This window comes from Cygnus atratus, chromosome 8 (assembly GCF_013377495.2).
Source record: "Cygnus atratus isolate AKBS03 ecotype Queensland, Australia chromosome 8, CAtr_DNAZoo_HiC_assembly, whole genome shotgun sequence".
Lineage (NCBI taxonomy): Eukaryota > Metazoa > Chordata > Aves > Anseriformes > Anatidae > Cygnus > Cygnus atratus.
In genome coordinates, this window is record NC_066369.1 from 17,342,787 (window position 1) to 17,366,614 (window position 23,828).

General features: G+C 38.2%; 1 protein-coding gene across 1 annotated transcript; it reads right to left on the reverse strand.

Moving 5' to 3' along the window:
* Positions 1-2,128: 2,128 nt before the first annotated feature.
* On the reverse strand, positions 2,129-20,864 carry SH3GLB1 (SH3 domain containing GRB2 like, endophilin B1). Its single transcript, XM_035538271.1, has 9 exons — positions 20,676-20,864; positions 17,116-17,257; positions 16,110-16,238; positions 15,257-15,390; positions 14,792-14,884; positions 8,602-8,691; positions 7,961-8,061; positions 3,581-3,812; positions 2,129-2,603 (listed from the first exon to the last, which is right to left on the reverse strand). The coding sequence occupies exons 1-9, from the start codon at positions 20,745-20,747 to the stop codon at positions 2,496-2,498; spliced, it is 1,101 nt and encodes a 366-aa protein (XP_035394164.1). The 5' UTR covers positions 20,748-20,864; the 3' UTR covers positions 2,129-2,495.
* Between the last annotated feature and the right edge of the window lie 2,964 nt (positions 20,865-23,828).

Genomic DNA, 23,828 nt, shown 5'->3' on the forward strand with positions numbered 1-23,828 from the left:
AGTCTAAAAGCCAGATAGACAGGCTGCTGATGGCAGAAACTAGTTGCTGGAACCACTAGTTGCTGGAACCAAGCAATCATGACCATGCTTTTCTGGCAAAAGCAGCTAGATATATCATACTTCCGATGCTTATTCTATGTCATGACTGACTGAGACAGCAGTAAAAAGCATTGTAGTGGGATGCCAAAATGGCAATTGGTGTTAAAAGTGCTTCCGTGGATGCCCCGCTCTCATCAGTACAATTATTTAGAAAGGACAGAAAACATTTGTCAAATTCACAGAATGAACTTTAATGAAGCTGCTTAGTAGAAAGCATTTAAGAGGAGACTGGATGGGCCAGATGTAATATAGGAAAAGCCATATTCCTCACAGATGCATTTAAGCTGCATATGTGCACTTTTGCCAGCTTCCTTTCTCAACAGTACAACAGAACCTCACAATGAGATAAGACAACAATAGCACCTTTCTTTACTTAGAAGAAAAGTACTTTTGGTTTAAAGAGAATCAGGGGAATTGAGGATACGGATTTGCAGTTTAAGTAAGCTAAAGGGTCTCTTGCAATTTCTCTCAAACAGATTAAGCTACTGATACATAACAATAAGTAGTTTTACTGCCAAATGTTGCCTTCACATAGCTTCATTACTTGTATTTCCCTAAAACACGATAATACTTTACAAAACACTGCTCTGTAACATGTTACTGCATTTAAATAGGCAGTTAGGAAACAAATGGTCCAACTTAGCAGAGTCAATTCGTTATACTTCTGAAGTAGGTGACATACGTATTCCTGAACATTCTATAAATTAAGTGAAATGAATACTGATTTGAATTTAAACATATTTGATGGCAGTTAGCAGAGAGCTATAGAAGACTAGAGAATGGTTCATCATGGTCAATTTTTGGATTTTTTTTTTTTGTTGTTTTTTCCATGTAAACTCTAGAACTACATCTTCTTATCTTATTTAATGAATCATGAATTATTCATGGTGAATTATAATTTATCGGGAATTATTACTGTTGACTCCTCTAATCTTCACATTTAACAGACCAAATAAACCTCGGATTTTCTTGGTTCTTGCCCTGCTTTGTGCTTTAATGCAACCTCTGCACTTTAAAACTGAAGGAGATTACTTCTGGAAGTATAATTCAAAATAGAAAATACCTTTTAATTAAACCAACACATGACCTAAAAAAAACAACAAATTTCATCCCACTGAAGTAATTTGTATTGTTGAAAGTTTCATCAATACTTGCTTACACTGACAATTTTAAAGTTGCTGATCAGAAACATTTAGCTAAGCACCTGGTACCAGCGTCTGCTGAGAGTTAAAGTTGACTTCCACAAGTCTTCCATACATCTTCCTGCAACGGAAGGAATTTCCTTCCACTGGGAAGTAAGTTATTCTCCTCATGCAGCCAGTCCAATTCAATGAATTAAATCTACTGCTACTTCAGAAAAAAAGATTGCCCTCAATCTATCCTTTTAGCATTTTACAGCCTGAAAAAACTATTTATGAAACAGTAAGGGGCATTTTTACTTCCCGCACACTTAAAGGAGGTCCTCTTGCAAAGCAGAAGCATAACACTACTTCAATCTAATTAGGACATGACAATAAACTGTAGCATAAGAAGTGTGAATATAGACTTTTATATTTTTATTAAAAACTATAATCTGAATAAATGTATGTTCATCTACAGAACTACTTAAATGAGAGAGTATATATTTGGTTAGCAAAAATGCTGTGCTTGATTTAACAAAGGCAGATTTGCAGTTGAAAGAATCTTGATAGTTACTCATCAGAGTGAATTAGCCTCTTTTCTGGAAAGCAATTAAAGGGTACGAATACAAAGCAAAATTAAGATGTCAGAATGTGTGTCACTAACTTGTGTCAATCCACCTATGTGCAGCTTAAAACCTCAACATACTAGCATTTTGCCTTATGTTTTCAACAGAGAGGACATCTGTTTTCATTTTTCAACGGTGATTAAATGCACAAGTTATTCAGTGGATACATGCCTCAGTACATTTTTACTCCACACGTATTGGGAACAAACCCATATGGATTTATTTAAGGTTTACGTTTCATGTTTGTTTTTGATTATTCAAATAACGTGCATTACACCTGCATCAGTTCACAATAAGTTTATTTTATGTGAAGAAAAGCTTTGCCATTAATGAAAAAATTCAGTAGAAAACAGTACCTCCTGCTTTCAATCTAGGTTACTCAAAAGTAGAAGCTGGTATTAGTGAAAACTTCAGTAGAAACAAATCTGTAGGAAACATGTTCTTGGCACATGAAGTAAAAGCTTTAAACACGTTAAGTTTGAATAGAGTATTTACCATGCAACCATGCTGGCAGAAAAGCCAGTTTGTAATGGCTGGTATTTGTCCCTCAAGAAAGAAACATGGAAGACACTTAAACCTGCTTACATAACATTAATTGTATATAAATATGGTGTCACCATAATTGACAGTCTTTATTCAGGCCAGCCATTTAGTTTAGCAGTTCTAAATAAGTAATAGGCACTTTGCCTTTCTGACTTCCCCTTTCACCCATCAGCCAGTCTGAATCCATGCCCGGGATACTATACACTGTTATCACCTGAAAAATAGAAACACATCATTATAATCTTATAATTGTCTGGAAAAAAAATAGTCTATCTTCATGTGATTTACAAGGTCTTAGAAACAGGATTAACCAAGTTAAACTGAACATTTGAGTATCCACAGACCAAAATCTAGTGCTCATAAAAATTATTTCATTGGTTAAAGGAAAAGAAGTAAATACGGTAGCATAGTTAAAATACTTCACCTCTTTTCTGAAGATTTTTTAATAATTACTGTTTCTCTTTTATTAGTTTTTTTAATCTATGTATCTTGTATACTGTCATCAACAGGCAACCTAGAAGCAAGTTCCCTGAATCTTCAAGTACATGACAGAAAGACAGGTGATGTTGATGGGCTACACCTTAACAGAAAATCTGAGGCCACAGCTTCCATCTAAGTCACTGTCTACATAAGATAAAAGTCAAATAAAAATATGTAAGTAATGCACGCATTAAAAAGTTATAACATATTTTGTGGATGTTATTCTTCACCACTCAGCTACAGTCACATAACTAGGTGACTTTATTTTATATCTCTGCCTGCTTTGTATAGGCTCTCTGACTTTCAACTATTAAGAATTCAATTAGAAGAGGAGTAAGCACAGCACTACCACTGCCACCAAAACCAGAAGTGGCTTTACTTCCATATTCTTCTCAAAATGCAACATTTCGTGTTTGAAAGACTAATTATATTGATAACAGTGCTAGAGGTATGTTAAAAGGAAGACTGCATAGTTGAACCTTGATTGTCTAGAAAATTCTTCTTGCAAGCTGAGCAGGCATAACAAATGTTAACTCTCACTACAGAATATTAGGGTATACAGGTACAGGACACTAGCTTCTCAGAGTACTATTGAAGTTTAATTAAAAAGAAAATCAACTACACAGATTTCTTCACGTAGCACATCTTAACTAGATAGTCACAAGAATTCTGAGTTTACTCTTAAATGACCAAGGTACTTAAAAAACTTACCTCATCTGCAAGTAGTGATAATTCACTGCTGTTTGCAGCATCATAATCATAGAGAACTCTAGCTTTCCTGCTGCCACTTGATGACTTCAGTTCACTGATGCCTGAAGTAACTATTGAATTGCTTACTGAAGGCAATGAAGCAGAAGCTGAGGCCAAAACTGAGGGAGTAGAAATGCTCTGCACAGGAGTCGAGGAAGACTGATTATTGTTAGAGAGAAAAGTAGACGGAAAGCTGTAGGGGAAAACAAAACGACTTCTGGGTGAATCAGTTCTACATGCCTTCACACCTAAATTAGTATTCTTGCCTTCATCAGTTACAGAATAGACAGCAATAGACAGCAGCAATTGGATAGCACCGATATTTGTACAAACCTAAATAAAGATTTGTTCATAATGCATAGTATAAACCAAGCCAATACACTTTAAAATAAATATTGCCACCGTAAAAAAAATTGAAAATTGCCACTTTAAAAAAATACAGGCAAATACTATTGGTCAGACCTAATTCACACTTCATTTTAATAAACATTTATTTTGGCAGCTCTGCCAGTAAGAGTAACCTTCACCCCCTCCTGCTAATTCCTCAGTTTTATGGCTACACAAAGGTTTGTGTTAGTGAACCAGATCAGGGAAATAATATAGGTTAAAAACACAGCCCTCCTCTGAAAGCAGAAAAAAAGTCACAGCTATTTTTGTTATCTAAATCAGTTTGTTGATCCAGCTAGCTGCACATTGTAAAGCAAAAATATTTTTAACACTAAAGATGAACTTAAATCAACTCAAGACCCTCCTTTCTAGATCAGATTACTGCTTGTTCTTTGCCAGCTGTACTGCTTGCCAGACACTTCCATGAAGTCAACTCATTAACCTGCCTGAAAAATAAGCCAGTAAACATATATATATATATATATATATACACATACATATATATATATATGAACTGAATTGCAAAAAAGTGTTGCAACACAGAGGTGATACAACAGAAAGCACAAAACAACACGTCTAAAAAGTGGAAGGAGCAGAAAGGAGAGCAAGAGAGCCACGTATTTTGGGGTGGGGGATAAAGGGGACAGAACAGCATGGTTGTGAATGATGAGCTGTGAGACTGGGTTACCATCTTATGTCACTTTGCCCTGCATCCTGTGATGCAGTTCCATGGCAGACAAAACTCATTTAGTAGTTGATGCAGTCATTCCTTGCTGCCTTACTTTGTTCCAGTGCTCATCTGATTATACCTTAAGAGCAGGCCAGTGAAGGTTTTGAAAAATGGCAGAGCTGACAGAGAAAAAGGTGAGGGTCAGCAGGGAGAATTAGTCCAAGTCAGGATGATGTGGACCTGTAGCTCTACTTCCTTCCACTCTTCTTCTGACCAGTCCATGCATCAACTGGTCAATCAATTCCACACAACTTTGCTCATCAGTCCTTCTGCATAGATGCTTTTTCTTTACGATCCAGCATATGGACACGTCACCCCCCCCACACTTTTTTTTTTGTGTAAGCAAATCAAATCAGCAGAACAGAGGGAGAAAAATCAACACCACAACATTTTCACAGTGATAACTCAGATGTGCCTTGTGACGTATTTATTACTATCATAGTTGGCATTCAAAATTTAAAGGGACAATCAGCTGCTTATGAGTATCATTAAACAACTGTTTAATATACTGCTAAACCTGTTCTCTGTTAGCACAGTAATTACTTGTAGATCATTCCGCTCAGTTTGAAAGGTCACTGGTTTGTACAGCTAGTGGAGAAGAAAACTAAGACTTTCTAACCACCCGGTCAATCAGTAAAGCATTAAGTCTCACTTTTTGCAAAGCTCTATGTAGGTACATTACTGTAAATCTTCAGCTGTACAGAGATTGTCTGGGATTTAAATTTTTTTTTCAGCACTTGAGTAGTAGGAGTTTCACAGCTTGTGAATAGCAAAGGGTAAGATGGAAGACTAAATGCTGCCAAAACTTAGGCTTGGCTGTCAGGGAAGCTGAGAAAATTCAGAGCAAAAGCAGTTGTCAGAAAGAAAAAAAAACAGCTAGAGTACTAGAATATTTGAAATAGATCTGTTTAGTTAAATACGGGGAACAACAACAAAAAAAAAGATACTGCTTTTAACCTGGGAGATTTGATTCTTTGAGCAGCCACTCAGGAGAAGAATGCAGTAGAGGGATAAGTAGCTGGTGCTGCACTGAAGAGAAACATCCATAAAACTATGTCTACTTATATAAAGAGAACTGAGTGAAAGTTTTCTTCTCACCTTGCCCACAGCTGACTCTGAAGAGTACATCTCCAAAATCAGTGGTCAGCCCTGGAACTTGAATAGTCTCACTGTGAACTGGGTTAGGGTTTATGCCCTAGATTCTGTGCCAGATAAAACATTTAATATGCATCTACTCCGGGAACCAAGTTTTTATTTCAAGTAACAAACTATCCCACTTAGAGCTGGCACACCTTTGGTTCACTAAAGATCTCAAAAACAAAACTAGCCCCTCACAGCTCTTGGCTTTCATATGAGGATATGGCACAGTGTTGTTCTGAGATGTGTGAAAAGAGCACACGTAACCCAGCACTTTATATCCCTTTTTAACTGACAAAGTGCTTGCAAATACAACCAAAACCTAACTGAGCTGCCTAGGCTATTTATTTGGTGGCTATATCTGTCTCTGTGTAACGTGAGAAGAACACTTCACATACCCTGTTCACCTACTTAATCCAATAGCTACCAAAAATACTGCCCACCACGTACCTATAAAATGAGAAACTCTTCCAAAGCAAGGAGTGCAACTTGAGAACCTGTCTGTTTTAACCCACATAAGCAGATAAATTTAATTGGGCTGATTAAGGAACTTGGGATTTTTAAAAGCTTCTAAGCTTTTGGTCTTCTAGCAGTTAGTATTTTTGATAAAATTATGACAAGATCATAGCAACACAAAGATATATCCTTCTGTTTTCCTAAAGGCAGTATTTTCTTCAAATATATTATTTTTATACCTTGTAGCAGTTTACATACATTTTAAACAAAGACAGCTGTTCTAAATATGCTATACATCCTATGGCAAGATTTTAATGACAAATATGTTCTTTAGGTTAAACCTATTATGCTTAAAGCTTTCTGTTTGGCAAGTAAACTAGGATAAGAGTACAAATTTTAAAAACAACTTCTCAAAATATTTGTGTAAATATATTAAAGGGTAGGTGAAGTATAAGAGGCACTTGTCCTTATTTCAGTGAATGTTTATTCTCAAACTTCAGTTCTAAAACTCGCATTCAGGTGCTACCAAATCCTAAGATTGCATACTTCTTTCAATGCAATGTAGCTTTAAAGATGTAGCTTCTTTAAAAAACAGATTAAAGATTTTTTGGAAAAGTCTTTAAACTATCTATTTAAACAAACTGAGGAAAGGACATAAAATACCACAGGAAGTAGCAAGTCAGGAAAAGGACAAGAATTAAAAACACTTTTGTTTTTACTTCCTCTTCACGAGAAACAAAAGCAAAGATACTTTATAGAGGCAGTTATTTAAAACAGCCACTACAGTAAACTTTTAAATACAGACAACCCTTCAGTGCATATGCTCACCTAAATAATATGGTTTGGAATAGCCCTAAGACAGACTGGCTGGTAAAGAAGAATTTGAATGGAGAAACTGTATAAAAAGCAAGCATGTATATCTCTTTACATCACCACCAACCACAAAGAAAGAATTATGAACACAGATTAGCATCAGGCAGTTTCTTCTCTTACTTTAAAAAACGCCAAAGCCACAAAACATTAAAAGTAGATAAGCTTGCCCATTCCATTGCAGGTGTTTTGGATTACTGATTACAGATATGCTGGCGACTCAACAGTGGAGAACGTAGTTTCATTTCAAATCAGTTAGTGGCTAGTTACAAATTAAGAGGCAACATGAATTTATGGGCAGTGCAACAACTTTTCCTATATCATACAGCGGTTCTGTAGCAAAAAGGATAACAATGATTACAATTAATAACAAGGTGGTTTTTTCTGCCATTAAATAATGTTACCATGGGCTCACCTTCCTCAATAATAAAAAATATAAAATCTCAATAAAATAACCTTCAACAGGCATTAGTCCAATGTGTAGACTTAGGGAAGTAGTTATACTGGGGTAATTAGGGTAAGCAAGTGGAAGGTGTCCCTGCCCATGGCAGCGGGGTCAGAATCAGAGAATCTTTAAGGCCCCTTCCTATGCAAACCATTCTATGATTCTATGAATCACAGATTAATTACACTAGAAGAGATATTTTCTCTTAGTCCAGCACAACCCGTGTGTTCACTATTGTTGTATCAGTGCAAGTTTTCCTACTATTGATAAGCACTTAGAAAAGTTTTTTTTTCTGAAGTTTTTACAATGTTACTACCTTCCAAGTTGTTTCTGGAGATCCAACATATATTGGTAACATTGTGCATAGTAGGTCATCTGAGCTTCAACAAAATCATTCAGACAACGAAGATGATGTGCCTGTAACACAGCAAGGAATTCAAGTTTTTAGCCTGCAAAAACTCCGGATTGCATTAGAAAGATGAGTCTACTCATCACGTTGGTAAGGCCAACACCGGGACACAGGATTTATGCCACGTAGGCACTGTGCCTGGATTTAGCAGGTAGCTACAATAAAACGTCACAAATCAGCGTAATCAAGCACAAAAAAATAGGTTCTGTCCAACCATCATGCCATTTACCTAATATTGTTTCCACAACAGAATATTTTAGCATGTTTTTGTGGTTTCAATATTCATCTAATCTGATGAATGGAAAGCTAAATTGAAAGAATAAAAATGAAAACACCTGAGTTCAAGGTAAATGGAAAATTAAAAATAAATTCAGTGGATACTAAAGTATAATACAAAAAAAACTGGCTGTGGGATACTTTTTAAGGCAGTAAGGTGAAACCTAGTAGCCCACTGTTCCCAAGTAGTTTAGTGTAGATTTTTGTTGTTGTTTTAAAAGGAAGTGCCTGGATTTTAACTGTTCCCCCCCCCCCGCCTTTTGTGTACTCACATGTGTGCTGCTGATTCCTTCCAGCAGAAGTCTGGTAATCTCTGCTTGACGGTCAAATTCACTCTGAGTAATTCGTACTTCCTGTTCAGACTAAAAGCAAGTATGCATATTAGGTATTTGCACAATGCATTCTATTAAACTTTCCAACCACAACAGTCCAATTTTATTCAGAGCTACTCATACAAATGCATTTAATCACATGTTTAGGTGTTTGAATCCTGTGCTGCTTCTTTGCAGATTTTCACTACACAAAAATAATTGTTTTCTAGGTTCAGAACCATCGAGGCTCTATCTACATGACAAACACCTTTAACATCCGATACCTACCACATATATCCAACGTATGCAAAAGGAGGGCATTTTTCTGCCAGCAATATTACCCCACCTCTCCCAATAACAAACCAAGTATTCATCAGCACAATAGTGTCTGAACCACAGGTTCTGCTGGCACAGCAGTGGCAGTCAAGGACAAGGCGATTTTTTTCCATATTTCAAGTTAACAGGGCTCTACTCAGGTAATTTAGGGTAAACCTGACCTGATTTTTGCCAGACAACCACACGACAATCAGCTAGACGTAAATCTGTGTCAGGACTAACAGGATATTTCATATATTAATGTTGCATACTAACCACCAATCTACTAAAACTATTTCTGGAGTTTGGAATTGAGGTGTCTTAAAAAAATGTATCTGGACTATATCAAATGTTCTAATCCTAACTAGAGTAGAGTTTCTATTAAAATGATTGGATTCAATTTTGATACTTAAAGAATTCCAATTTGTTTTTTCCTTGTTACCTACCTATCAAGGATTTTTAACTGGATCTAACAATCATAGCAGTTTTAAAGGACTTAATCTAGCATGAACTGAATTATTTCAGAGTATTTTGGAAAAAAAGGACACTACTCAAAAGACACAAATACACAGAAATCTATGTTGTAATATTTAAGACTTACTGTTCCAAGACACAGTGTCCTCAGTCCTGGAATCTTTATTACCCTGCCTCAGTGCTTACATGCATTTAGTTCCTTCTGTTATTCCCCAGAAACAAACCCAAGGGGGAAATCTGCATTAAATCCAAGATAGAGCAGTTACTTTTCTTAACACAATGGAGTAGGGAAATATATTTTCGTGAAACTATTTTTTCCAGTTTCCTGAGGTTTTTATGTGGTTGCAAACATTTTGCTCTTGCATGGCATTAATGCTAATCAATATGGAAAGCCATGTGGAAGGATCTTAATCTCAGAAATAAGCACAGAAGAATAACGCAGTTACTCAAGAAACATTTTTCATCTAAGTCACTGCAGCTGTGAAGGCTTATACATTAATCAAGCACAGTGAGAAAGCAGCTATAGGGTACTGCGTGTTTCCTACTTAAAACTGAGAGATTGTATGTATCAAGTTACAAACTAATTACATTTTCGAAGTTTGTTGAGGCAAGAAACTTCACTTGGAATTTTCCTATTAAATCTTTGTATTGATATCAGTGAAATCCATCTGGAAGTCCCCAAGAGAAATGAAAGAACAAGCAGTGGAGAACAGCAATTCTGATAGCCGGGAGGGGAAGAAAAGCATTCCCTTCTGTATAACCAATATCTTAATTTCCTCTACAAAAACAACAAAATAATACATAAACTATTTGGAGATTAAAAGACTAGTCTCCCAGTTCTCTGAAGCCAGAAGTTGCTAACATTTTCTTTCTTCCTGCCAGGTAAGTAAACACATGAGAATAGGAAGCTTTAAGAGGACGAAACATCCATGAGAATAACTGACCAATTGCCTTTAGGAACCTGTCCAGGTTTCTTCAGTATAATGCATGGGGTATAGTTTGTTCTGAATAGTATCTGCTTTCTATATGGTTAAGAAAAAAGAAAAAGGAATGTACGTAATTCATGACATGATTTAAAGCTTTTAGTCCCCCTTATATTATAGAGGAGCTGAAGAACCACCCTTCAGCCCAGTTATTTTTCAGATGTACCTACTTCCTAATTTCAGTTGCTTAAGCTAAGCGCTGCATTCTCTTGTGACAGTATGGAGAAGGGCTGTAATAAAAAACAATGTCACATGGTTTTATTGACATTTCTGGCAAGCACTCCAGTGTTTTGTATACTGCTTTATGTTCTGAATAAAAGCTGATGGTCAGTGTTTTTCAGGACAGGTTAGATTACTATACCTTTACCTTTCTGAAAATTTTCAAAAAAAAGCTTAAAGGGTTCATTGTTAACAGGACACCTTGCCAGTAACTTTTGAGAGACAAGTCTTGTAGTTCTTTTTCTAGTCTGTCTTGTCACATGACAGTCATATGGTACTAAGCAACAGTTAGCCAGAAACAGCTTACTATAAGACATGCTACAGACTTTGTATTGCCATTGGAATTTGGAAGGCCCTAGAGGGAACCAGAGTATTCTGATGCAATGCAACAGCATTAGACCAAAATCAACAACATGCAATATCCTTTATTGCATTATGCCAGCACAAGTTATTGTTTCAGAATTCTGCCATTTCTAAATTGTTTACTTACTTTTGTCACTTCCTCAGCCCATATCTAGTCAGCATTAAAAGTGTGGGGAAAAATAAAAACATACACAAACTTAGAGATTGGTGGTACTTTACTACAGAATGCAACTCTATGCTGTCTTTTAATTATTTTTCTGTCCTCAGAACTTCAGAGATTTGAGAGGCTCTATGAAAAAGCTAATTGCCTAAAGCCCTTCATATACAATGAAGCTAAATTAAGTACAGATAGCACTTAACCTCTGCAATAAATTCATAAATAAGTTCATACACTGAAAAATACCTGACATGTAGAACTTGACCGATTTAAATATATACTTGTAACATTATTACAGTTTAAGATTTAAGATTAGCAAGTGATATGAATAAAACTAAGATACTATATGGATGAAGTTAGGTTATCTTGATATGTTAGAATACTGGAAACTATGGAAAGCTATTCTCAGTTTAACAACACATTAGATAAACACTGAAACAGACAAATTAATGATTTCTCTTGCTAATTCCATTACCAGTTTCTTATTTCACAAGAATTTTCATTGAAACTAAGCTTAATAAAATACTCTCAAATTGAGAATTCAAGTAGGAGCACGTAGCACAGCAGTCATAGAACTGCAAGGAATTTACTCTAGAACTTAATTACTTCAGCTTGCTGTCCCAATCCCCTCTTGCAATGCAGCTGTCCTTTAACCTCCCTATTTGTCCAGTTCTAAGAAGATGACACAATCAGGACTTTGGTAGGAAGAAACGTTCATAAAAGCTGCAGAAGAAAGTTGAAACAAACAAACTTAGGTGCTCCTTTACCTGATCACAACTGAGAAACCTGTAACACTTACTGCAATGAGACCCACTATGCTGTGCAGATCCCAGACCCAAACTATGTCACGACAAACTGCTGTACATTATTAACACCCTCCTCCCCCACTTTCACAATTAGGGTGCTAAAACCATACTTAAGTTAAGCCCTTCACATATGTGACATTACCCAGTTCCAGCTATTCATAAAAGACAGCTTGAAGAAAATGAATAGTTTCTGCATATTCCTGGCTGTTTCACATCACTTATTCCTACCCCTATGAAAACATGAAAATAAAATAATTCCTTTCCCTTCAATGGGTAAAACTAATTTCACAAGGGATAAAAAAAGTAATCAATTCCTTTGCACCTTAAATTTACACTAATAAATTCATATGAATGCAAACACAGTATTGCATATTTTCAGATCATCAGAAATATTTCTGATGAAAACATCTAATGCTATACACCAGAAGTGTATTTAGTATACTTATATATAAGTTAGCTACAGACCCTGTTTGGAATGGAAAATGTCTGAAACAAAGCCAAATTAGCAGGATAGCAAGAGGAACCATTTGACAGAAAATGAATGAACACAGGAGGCCAACAAACCTTCAGCCATTTTACATGCAGCAAGTTGAGCACGTAAGAGACATTTACCATAATGTTATTCTCTTCAGGCTGAGAGGTGTTTAGTTGCTTAAGTACATAGATAAAAGACAAAAGCAAGTTACAACAGTGAATATAGCAGGTGAACAGATTATTGGCACCAAACGCTGCAAGTTTAAGCTAAGCAAGACTATGAACTGAATACTGAAATTCAAACAGTTTTATTTAGCTCTTCTAAATACTGATCTAAGCTACTTCAGTCGTACAATAAGCATGGTAAAATAACTTCAAATACATTTACAACAGGAAAAATATTTAAAAGTAGATCCTAATTTATGACTTTATTCCATCCTGACAAATAAAGTAGTGAAACAAACATTTGATTCAACACATTTTGCTAGCCTATCAGATTCAGCTGTGTTTGTCAGACATCTTCCTTCAAAAAGAAGTGAGCCAGCAGAAGGCAAACCATGTCATCACACCTATATCCATGTTAGCCTCCCTTTCTATATTGCAGAGGGTAAAAGTAGAGATGCAATTTTTTCACTTCTCTGGGAACTCTAAAATCCAATACTTCTCAGACAGGCATACTGCTGTTAAAATGTAATTAAAGTTGAAGTATAGGCAAGGTAGTGATGTAAGAAGCCTCGAGTTTCATGCTCTAGCACCACAAAATTACTTGTGAGTAAAACTGAATTACTTGTTATAAGAATATTTAAGACTGGTCAAGTAGCAGCAGCAGCAGCAACTGTCAATAGTTTTGTCCAAGCATGCAGCTCTGGATGATTACACTGGTGATGGAACTAATAAACTCAACACAGAACCTTCCTTTTAATAGTAAACTCAGCAGGAACAATTTCCTCACGGTATTTCTACTTAAGAAGTACAGCGTATACCTGCTACCACGATAATAAGCAAAACTTTTTTTTTCCTTGAGGGGGGTATTGGGGAACAGGGAAATTAACTTTGAACAAATCCAAGTAAAGGAATAGTTTATTATCTGCTGCTACTCTATTCAGTGCTTCCAAATTCCACTGCGAGATGACTAATCACCTGTTCTGCACTCCATTAGTAATCTTACAAATTACAGAAAGCTTGACAAGCAGAAAATTAACTTTTTGCATAAAATTAACATAACACAAGGAAAAATGTGTACATGGATCTAAAAACCTATCAATAGTTTAAATACACAGGGATAGCATGCATGACATGGAGGATTGACAAAGGCAGAACCATAAGGCAGATGTGGGGTTTTTTGTTTGCTTGTGTTTTTTGTTTGTTGTTTTTTTTTTTTTTAGAAATGATCACCACCCCAAAGATGTGAGGTGCTTCATCTATGAAGCTCAGTCACACCAATGATGCTTCTGAGATCTTTAGAACAGTGATCTATTCAGAAACACCAGCAAAGTCTGAGAATCCCATTTCTGCCCCTTCATGCTGCACACCATGCACATTCTTCCATTTAAACTATCAGTATTTCTTCAGAATTTGAGTGCGTGAAACCTACTGCACTAAATGCCCTAACTCCCAAGGCAGAGGGTTGTGGGGTGGTAGCAGTCACTTCAGTATCCATCATTTCTTTCACTAACTGTTGCAATTTCAGTCAGTAGATAATTCTGAAAACACTTCAAGCACATGCTGCTGAAATTGCATACATTTGATTATCTAGTCCGCAGTACTTAAAATACTGAATTTATAGATATCTTAAGCAGCTTTTTAGTTGAGGCAATAAGAATGGTTAAGAGATGCAAGTTTAAGAGTCCTGTCTTGTTTAGTGATGTGAAACAAGAAACTACAAAATTTTGATATAGTGATGTTAAGTCTAGATGGGTATATAAATTGGGATTGTATGTATGCTTCAACACTTGCAAAGATTCAAATAAATAAAATCTAAATCTTGGTATTTATTTTAATTTTATTACATGACAAACGTGTTTCATCACAGATTTCCTCAAGACCCTGCATGATTTATACTTACAACTGTCTGGCAGATTGTAGCAAGTTATTTTTGGCACTACAGGCTCATCTAGTAGTGAACAAGGGTAGAATATTTACTTGGATCAAGTAAATTCAACTGAATGGAACACCTTAAAATAAAAGACTAACATCTTGATCAGCAATTCACTTTCATTTCCTTGTGACGCATTTCTAATAAATTATCTCACCTAGAAAAAAAAGTGATGGCAAGAAGCTAGTACTGGAAACCTAACCAAGAAGTCAGACTTATTTATAACAAGTGTGAAAGTTATGGACAAGTTTAAAATACTACTTACTGCGGCTCGAGCTTCTGCAACTTTTGCCTTCTTCAATCTGGTTTTTGCTGCATCCAAATCCAGTCTTTTATTTTGTAATAGTTTACGTTCTTTCTGAAAGCAAGTTAGGTTAGTTCATGAGATAAAGCAGACAGGATTTTGCTTTTGAATCTATTTGGATCCCTCCCCCCCCCAGCATCACATACAAAAAGGGTTCTCCAGTTGAACAAAGAAGCAGAATTAGCTCCTAACTATTCTCACACAGTTTATACTCAACGCATGTACCTTTAAAAGTACAATAGTTACAAAAAGCAAGACTTCAGAATTTTGATTAGTCAAAAGGAAGGAGAATACAACAAGGGCACAATTTTATCTGACCTTTTCTAAATTAGTTTGAGGAAACCAGTAGTGCGCAGTTATCTACTACTTCAGAGATTTACACTTCCAACCATTTTGAAATGCTGAAGAACACACGCTTCAACTTACAGTAATAGTTTTGTAGTCTCCTTCAATGAAGTTTTTTAGGGGAGTAAGAAAGTTTATAGCAGAAGTCTGAATTAGTTCTCTGTCTGCTGTTCCAATTCGCTTTTGTGTTTCTCCACATTTAATGAGTGCATTTCCTGCAAGTGAGAAAATACGATAGTTTCGTAGCAATTCAGGCAGGTGGTTATCAAAACAAGTTACTATGGGAACAAGAATTAAAGCCAACAGTTTGAAAGACAATCCAACACCATAGTAGGTACTTTCAAAATACATTAGAATCACCTAATAATGCTAATTCTTCTTGTTTTATATTAATATCAATCACAGAGCAAGGCCAGATTTCAATACAAATAAATACAGCATTGTAGAAGCTGCATTAGATATGGCAACGTCATTGTGCACACCTGTTAGGATTGGATATTATAATCCGTATATTAATCTAACAACTTCCTTCTCTTGTACCACATTTAAAAGTAATTAAACAAGAGTACTTGATAACAAGGAAAACACCTGCTTAGCTACTAGAAAATGCTTCTCTCCTCACCCCCATGATCAGCTCCAACTTCATGCATGTAGCTTTTGTACATTAACCGAACAATACTTTGAAATTTTGTTGTAAGTTAGGTAAGGAAGCTCAAGTTAGTACATCAGGAATACAGTTCTCATTAGTATGTTTCAACAAACCCTCAAGACTGAGTTAGAAGATGCACTCACTAAGTTCTCAGACAATAAATACTTTTGTAACACACGAGGTAACTTCCTAGAGGAAGATGAGAAATATAATTTTACGTTGTTCAGAAAAGAAGAGATCTGTGCATTTTCCCCCCTCTCCCCTTCATTTGTTGTTTTCACTTACCATAGGCTGTTCCTGGGCCAAATTCATTACCAGCATCGATCATGTACTGGCCTAGTAACTCTGGATTATTCATACGACTTGGTGCTTTCCGGTCCAGTTTCTCATAGACAAATTCTTCTATCCTGGCATCTAAAAAAAATGTGTATTTCAAACACTATCACTCAAAACACAACTTACAAGTAGAAAAGAAAAAAAATAAAAAGGAAAAAGAAAGCAGAATTTCTAAACCCAGATATTCAAATTCAACTTTAAGCAAACAATGTGAAGTTGAAGATACTGTTTTTGGAGACTATCTATATTCCACATTTGTCATGCTTGCTTCAAGTGCTTCTTAGAGTCTTCCGTGAAAGTGAAAAGCTATACTTTTTTTTTCCCCTCCTATAATTGGGTTTTAAAAATTTGGGCCAGAAGTCTTCACTCTAACTTAAACAGTTCTCCTTAAATACAAACCAAAAGTACCACGCATAGAAAACTACAAAGCTGGGAAGTGTTAAAGACTCAGCATCTAGAGAAAATAAGTATTTAGTAAAGGAATTGTTAGGGACAAACATTTCAGTTCTTCTTGCCTGCTTCAAAATGATTTGTATTGTACAGGAAGTTTAATATTATGAAATAGAGCAATGAAATTCCTTGAGCCACTGCATCTGCATGAAAAACTTTAGAGTTCTTACAGACACCTAATATTTCTGGATCTGGAGTCAGAAATTCATTTTAAAAGGAAACAAAGCAAAACAAAAATCCACTAGATCCACTACTAGAGTAGGGAACCAATGCTATAGTTTAAAGCCTTTTACATTTGAAAGGTTACAGAAGAACAGGAAGAAAGCAATTGGTACAGCACCTCCGATTCCCAGTGGCTCTTCGAAGTGTGCCCCTCTGTAACTGCAGCCTTCAAAACTGCTGAAGTTAGTCATAATTTAGGCAATACCTATGCCAGTAAACGTTTACACTGGCAAGGCTATGAATTCAAAAGTTGCAAACAAACAAAAAAAAAAGGACTCCTTACTTGGATTTGGCTGCAATAACACTTCTGTTTGTTTCATTATTTTCTCTGTCCACAGCTTAGTGCATTCTGCTTTGCTGAGGAGGTTCTCCAGGTGAGCATCCAGTTCAGTCTTCTCTGCTTGACCAAGCTTTTCTTCTGTGAACTATGGTTAGTCAAACAGGTTGAAAGCAGTTAATTCATAGAAATAGTTTCCCAGTGCAAGTTTAAGACAGTAACTATTCACTCTCATTGCACATCAAGTTATTCAGACATCACTGAAAACCTAAGGATAGATTTGAAAGTTAAGTTCAACAATCCACCATTATTATCATCAAAAAAAAAAGGGAAGGGGTTTTTACTCACACTGAGATGAGGAGGGTAATTTACAACATTATGAAGAAATCTTCTGGTCTACCTCTTCTTGCTACCAAGAGTTCTCACTTGAAGCATTTTGTCCAACTTTGCACAGTGCTCATGAAAACAAGAGCCAAGAGAGCCCAGAGGTAACAGAGGCAACTTCAAGATTAATTCAGCCTTCTGAGTTTTGTAATTAAGGTTGTCCCTTCTCCCATGGGGAAAGCTGAAGACGTAACAGATTCTCACTGCAGATACCTTTACTGTATTTAGAGTGTTATCCTGTCTACAGCAAACAGGGCAAGAAGCAGTGGGTTCAAAATTCAGTATGGCGATTTAAATCAGACATCAGAGAAAGCTTTCAAGGCAAGGACTGAACGTTAAAATAAGACTGTCCTGGGAAGTTGTGGAATATACACTGGTCAGGGAGGAGGGAGAGGTCATTTTAGAATAGGACAGACAAATGCTTCAGGAACTGTTTAGATAAAACAGATCCTGTTAAGCTTTACAGAAACAGTAAATTGACCTCTTGAGTTCTCTTTCAAGCTGTATTTTTAGTGAAATCCAATGTAACTGCATTTAACTAAATAAATACAGTAGACGATTCATTTCAGTTGATATTAAATTCATGTCGAGTCTTATTACTCCACAACCAGTTTGTACTTCAGTCCCAGTTCCCTGGGAGAGAAGGAAGACATGTTTCATGTCAGGGAACAAAACAAAACCGGAACTAAGGGCTTGGCCTGACTTTCCTCGGATCGGTGGTTCCGCATGATGATGATGATCTCATCACTTGACAGCCTGTTCAAAGGCAGGCATTCTCAGAAGAACCTGGTTTAGGATTAAATCCTTAACAGTCTTTCCAGTTAAGAAAACAGTACTAGAAACACTCCAACTGTCAAACCTGATTCTTAGCAAGCTCTTAGGTGGAATATTTAAACTCACAGTAAAACACAAGAACATAATACGAATAAAACTGCATTGTCCAAGTTGGTTTTAATTTCCATTTCACATAGAACAAAACCAGCTTTGATAATGTGCACATCTAAAGTCTAGAGGCATGCTGCAGCATTTAGGGTTGTACATAAAAGTAAGCTGCCTTGGTGAGAAAGTTCAGCTGCAGTATAGGGAGGGAATAGAATTTAGGTATGGACCTGCTACTACTATTGTTTAAAAGGCTCCTTAAAACAAGGTCAGGCACTGTAAGTAGTTCTCAAAAACTTTTAACAGATTCATTAGAATACAATATAAATGGCTTTGAATTTGACTAATTACAAAGAATCGTATTTGTTTACAAAATGGCCTTTTCACTTAATATTTCCAGAACTCTACTTTGCAGTGTAAGGGCTGCTTACTCCATGTTAGACTTCCTGTACCCACTTAAAGGAAAAAAAAAAAAAAAAAAAGCAATACAGAGCATATAGAAAATAGTAGTTTGACGGTATGGATTCCAGAACAGCTTTCTGTAACAAGTCACATCAGCAAGACACCTACCAAGCTATTGCTACTAAAATCCAAATATGCACACAGGTTGCCTGAATGTGACCAGCTTACACAGAAGGAAAGTGTACTGTTCTGCAAACAACTGGGTTACTGTGGCCCCATCGACATTTTGAGTTTGCACTGCAAAATTCCTAGAAGGAGAAGTTACATCAAGACAGCCTCTAACTTCAGGTAGAAGTCACGGATAATAAAAGTGTTCCTACTACTAAAGAGGAAAAGCCCAGCTCATTCCCATCTGCTATACATGCAGCTTGTCAATTACAGGGCCTGGCAAGAGGAAGGACACATTCCTACTACTACACTCTGTGACATTATTTATTTTACCTCAAATACTACACTTGTTTTCTGCTTTGCTCCACAAATTGGAGCTGCTGCAAGATTCACTGAGAACAAGTCATTCAAAGCATTTTCTACTTGACGGAAGAAAGGACAGTTTTGGGATGCAGACAGCTGGTAGGCTCAACTTTGCCGTAGATAATGAATGCAGAAATGAATATAGCAGTCTGAATATGGAATAGTCTCACAGAGAAAAAGGTTTTCTGGAACATAAGCATCAGGTGCTTGTTAGTAAGAGTCCCAATCCCCTTGGAACAGAAAAGCCTGTGAAACCTCTAACAAGGTGTTCGCTGTCTTGTAAGATGGCTGAAGTAAGTTGAAATGGAAGTTAAGTGATTTTCTTACACACCATTTTATGCCGCTGAACTGTTTCATTTGTTTGTTACTAATACCAAAGGAACTACTGTCAGATTACACCGTATTCTCCAATGATGCCCAAACATAAAAAAATAAATCCACAAACAGATTGCCTCTCAATCTCATCTGTAGGCCTCCCATAGCCAGTAACACAAATAAAGAAACAAAACGGGAGGAGCAGCAGTAGCACACACAGCATTAGCCACTCGGACTGCAATAATGTGTGAAGGATTCGCTCCTCCCTCTCAGCGGCTTCATTACGCTTCTCATTTTAGGAGATGACAAAAATCGCAAGGTCCCGCCACAGGCTCTTACAATGAGGGGTGAACTTCACATCCCTTTTCCCCTTGGCCAGCAAGAAAAGCTGAAGAAAGGAAGACAGGCTGGGAAGCACGCAGCCCTGACAGAAGCCGGGGAAGGGGGGGCATGGAAAGACCTCCATCACAAAGGAAAGCCACAACTACTACTTGGAGTTCATTGCAATCGGAGCAATAATGTTTTCTGATGAGGTTGTATTTTCAGAGCTCTGCTGCTGATTGCTGGTTCTGCTTGAACATGGAGATTTAGGCCAATACGTCAGCCTGATCACACCAGATAACCTCTTTAATCCCGTGCCAAACCTGACCGTGACCCACGGAAAAATCACGAGAAACCACAGCGAATTACTACGCTCTGCTCGGACCTCCACCTCCCCACAGGAAATCTGGTCAGGTTTGATTATGTAAAGAAAGAGGATTACGGCTCAAGAAAACGGCGAAGGAACAAAAGCCAATTACAGTGCCCTCAGCGTGAAGAAAAGGGAAAACCGACTCAGAAACAATAGGCTGCCCAACAACCCCCGAACCAGCCCACCCCCGGCAGACAGCAGCCTCGGCATGTCCCGTCGGAGCCCCGCTTCCCCGGGCGGAGCCGCAGGAGCACCGGGCTGCCCCCGACACCCCCGGGCCGGGCCAACGCCCCGCGGCGGCCTCACGGAGCCCAGTCACGGCGGTGCCCCCTCCGCCCCACCCCACCCCGCGGGGCGGCCCTACCTGCACGGCGCGGCTCAGGAAGGTGCCCGCGTCGGCCGCCAGCTTCTTCACGTTGAAGTCCATGATGTTCATCTTGCGGCGGCGGCACGGCGCTGACTCAGCTCCGGCGGCCGCCGCCGCTCCCGGCCCTGCCCGGCCCTGTGGGGAGCCGCCGGGGGGAGGGCCCGGGCCCGGCGCCGCCGCCGATTGGGCGCGGCCGCGGCGTCAGGCGCAGGGCCCGGATCGGCCGCGCAAGGGACGACGGCGAGCGCGGCGCCGGGGAGGGACCGGGCGGGACCGGGCGGGCGGTGCTGCCCGCCGCTGGGGGCGGCCGTGAGGGGCCGTGCGGGGTCGTGCCTCGCGCGCCGCCTGAGGGAGCCGCCCGCCGTTACCGCCCGCCTCAGGGCGTTCTGTGAGAGCGTGAGCCGGGCACAGCCTGGAAGCGGTCGTTCAGAAACTGTTGGTTTTGTGCAGAGACACAACCGTAAAGTAGCGCCAGAACATCACAGGAGTATTTGAAAACGCCTCGAGTATCATAACGTAACTTAGCGCCACCAATAAAGCAAGTTAGAAGAAAATAGTCTCTGGTTTTAATAATTTTTCCACTATTTTAACATCCCTCATTGTTAGTTTTGAATGCTCAAGAAGGAAAAAAGGACCTTTGGCATGGGCTAGCTAGTTTGAAAGGTTCACAAAGTGTTATCATTAGCCATAAATTAATATTCCCTGCTTGAAAGTGAACCTGGTCATTTGGCGAGGTAATTCACCGACTAATCCTAATGTTAAGTAACCCCAGGCTAGGTTTGATAAAGTTGGAGGAAATCCTAGGGCACGAAGGCAGGAAGTGAATTCCAGAACAAGGAAGTAACCGGAAGAACCAACACAATCTTTCTGAAGTGCTGGTCAGATTCCAGGAATTAAAGCCAAAACAAAAGCCAAGCCGTGTCAAGTTCCCGTTGTACCCATAGCACTGCTGCTAAGGAAAGGGACTGAAATTTATTGTATGCGTGCATTTGTTTACCTGAACGTGTTCTACCAGTTTCAGCTTTTATCATGTCACTTACATAATAGACACCTATGTGTGTAACTGTTTATATACAAAAAGTATATGGCATGTTTGTTTCCATTTCTTAAAAGGAGTTCTACTAGCATAATAAGGTCTCAGGAGTCTCTGGTGTTGGAGGAGACAGTGCTGTGCTCTAGGTGGTCGTGTAAGAACTGGTTAGTATGTCTTGTGATATCAGCATACAATGTGTGAAAAGACAGCAGCAACAAAGATTTTACATTTGGAGACGCAAACGTAATTCTTTTCATAGCTTTCATTGGTGTTGCCGATAGCTCCCAGTGATGTCCCGCAACAAGACAGAGATACCGAACAACTGAGTGCAGGGGTGCCTGACGCTGAGGCAGAAGCATCACCTCAGGTGAGAGGTACCCCAGGAATGCCTGGGACAAGTGGTGTGTTCAGGCTGGAATTCACAAAAGCCGACGTGGTCGAGCTCTGGCCAGAACAAAATACTGCTTATTCTTCTGTGAACCTTGCACCCTGTTGCTGCCCATGGCGTATAAGCCTCACCAACCAGAGAGGAAAGTGCTGCCCTCTATGGCGTATTGACAGTCTTGACACTCACCTCTTTCCTTCAGAAAATGGGGAGATACCTCTCCTTTTCTTGGAAGAGGAGGAAGAGTCTGATCTATTAAGCCCCCAAGGGTTAGAGCGCTCTTGTAGGCTTTGGAATAACTACTTTTGTTTCTTTCCTAGGGAGTGCTAAACACAACAGTCCCACTTCTTAGGACTGTGACTTAAATAGACATCACTTCCACCTTTAGCAGATGGGCTGTTTGGCTTATGTGGGGCATCAAATGTTATTTTCAGTTCCCCCTTTCAACATCCTTCCTCTTTTCACGAATGTTAAAGCAGTTGGAGTGTGAATGAGGGGGAGAAAATAACTCTTTGGCTAATGGTTACTACACTTCTCAAAGAGGAAGATCTGTTTTAGTAAATGTTTATATATTTCATATAAATCAGTCCTAATCTGGATATTTTTTCCCCATTTTATCTTACAATAGTGTAATGTAAGACTAAATTCAGTTATTGGATCACAACGTGGAACTCCATGTTGCCTGAATTCCATAGTTTTTTCCTACTCCTAAAAGACACTACTGAGTTATTCCCTTTCTTGTAATTCTTTTTCTCCATACCCAGAAAGCCTGTGATGTAGTGTTAAGGACAAAATCTGGTTAAACTAACATATCTGGTTCAGGCAAGGAGAGCCATACCTTGTGTGCAGACTTTGTTGTGAACTATATACTGACCTAGAGAGCTCTAAAGGTATATTGAAAGAATGTATGGCATGTAGAGATACACTAGCTAGTTCTGCTAAAATCAGCTGCAAACAGCTGAGGAGTCAGCATGCTTACTTTTTCCACCTGTGCTGGAGGAACAGTATCCCCCTTCAGAAGTGTAGGGTAAACAGCAGGGACGGTCACTTGTAAAAACCCTGTGTTCTGACTTTATGGGAGGGTGGTGTTTAAACTGAAGGCTTTGGAGTCAAACATTTAACAAAAATGGCCCCAAAATGCCTCCATAGTCAGTTTATATCACAGTGAAAATGCCTTAAAATAAATACATTTTGGTAGTGTTTATAATCCCAATAATGTAGAACTCATGCTGGAATTCATATATGCTTAGTTGTACAATAGGTTGAGTTACATGGGTCATATCTTCTGCCAATGTGTGTATGTATGCTATTTCCCTTTCTACTCGTGACTATTCAACTGCAGCATATATTTGCATAAAATAGCAATTTTATGGATATTTATGTCTATTCATATTTATGTCTTCTTTGAATGCAGTTAAACAGCTGGAAATTGAGTAAGTTCTGGCAGTGTGCTACAAGTCACACCTCTGCAAAACATCAACTAATATTCTGAAGAATAGCAGCAATCCTTGAACCAGATTTTCAAAATACACATGCACAAAAATCTGAAGGTAAATTTAATTTAACATTAATTGATTTAATGTAGTCAAAAGACAAAATAAATAAATACATAAATAAATAAAAGGAGTAGATTGTGCCATTTTAAAGAAACATTATGATGTTTTCCCTCTGTTTAAAAGTCAAAACTTATTTTACTAAGATAGGTAAAAGCACTTGTTTGTGTATGAGTCTA

Coding starts and splice junctions, on each gene's coding strand:
- SH3GLB1 (XM_035538271.1), bottom strand. CDS start 20,747: ATGAACATCATGGACTTCAACGTGAAGAAGCTGGCGGCCGACGCGGGC. Junction 15,391..16,109: donor TGGCCCAGGAACAGCCTATG/GTAAGTGAAAAC, acceptor TCTCACTTGCAG/GAAATGCACTCATTAAATGT. Junction 14,885..15,256: donor GAGACTACAAAACTATTACT/GTAAGTTGAAGC, acceptor ACTTGCTTTCAG/AAAGAACGTAAACTATTACA.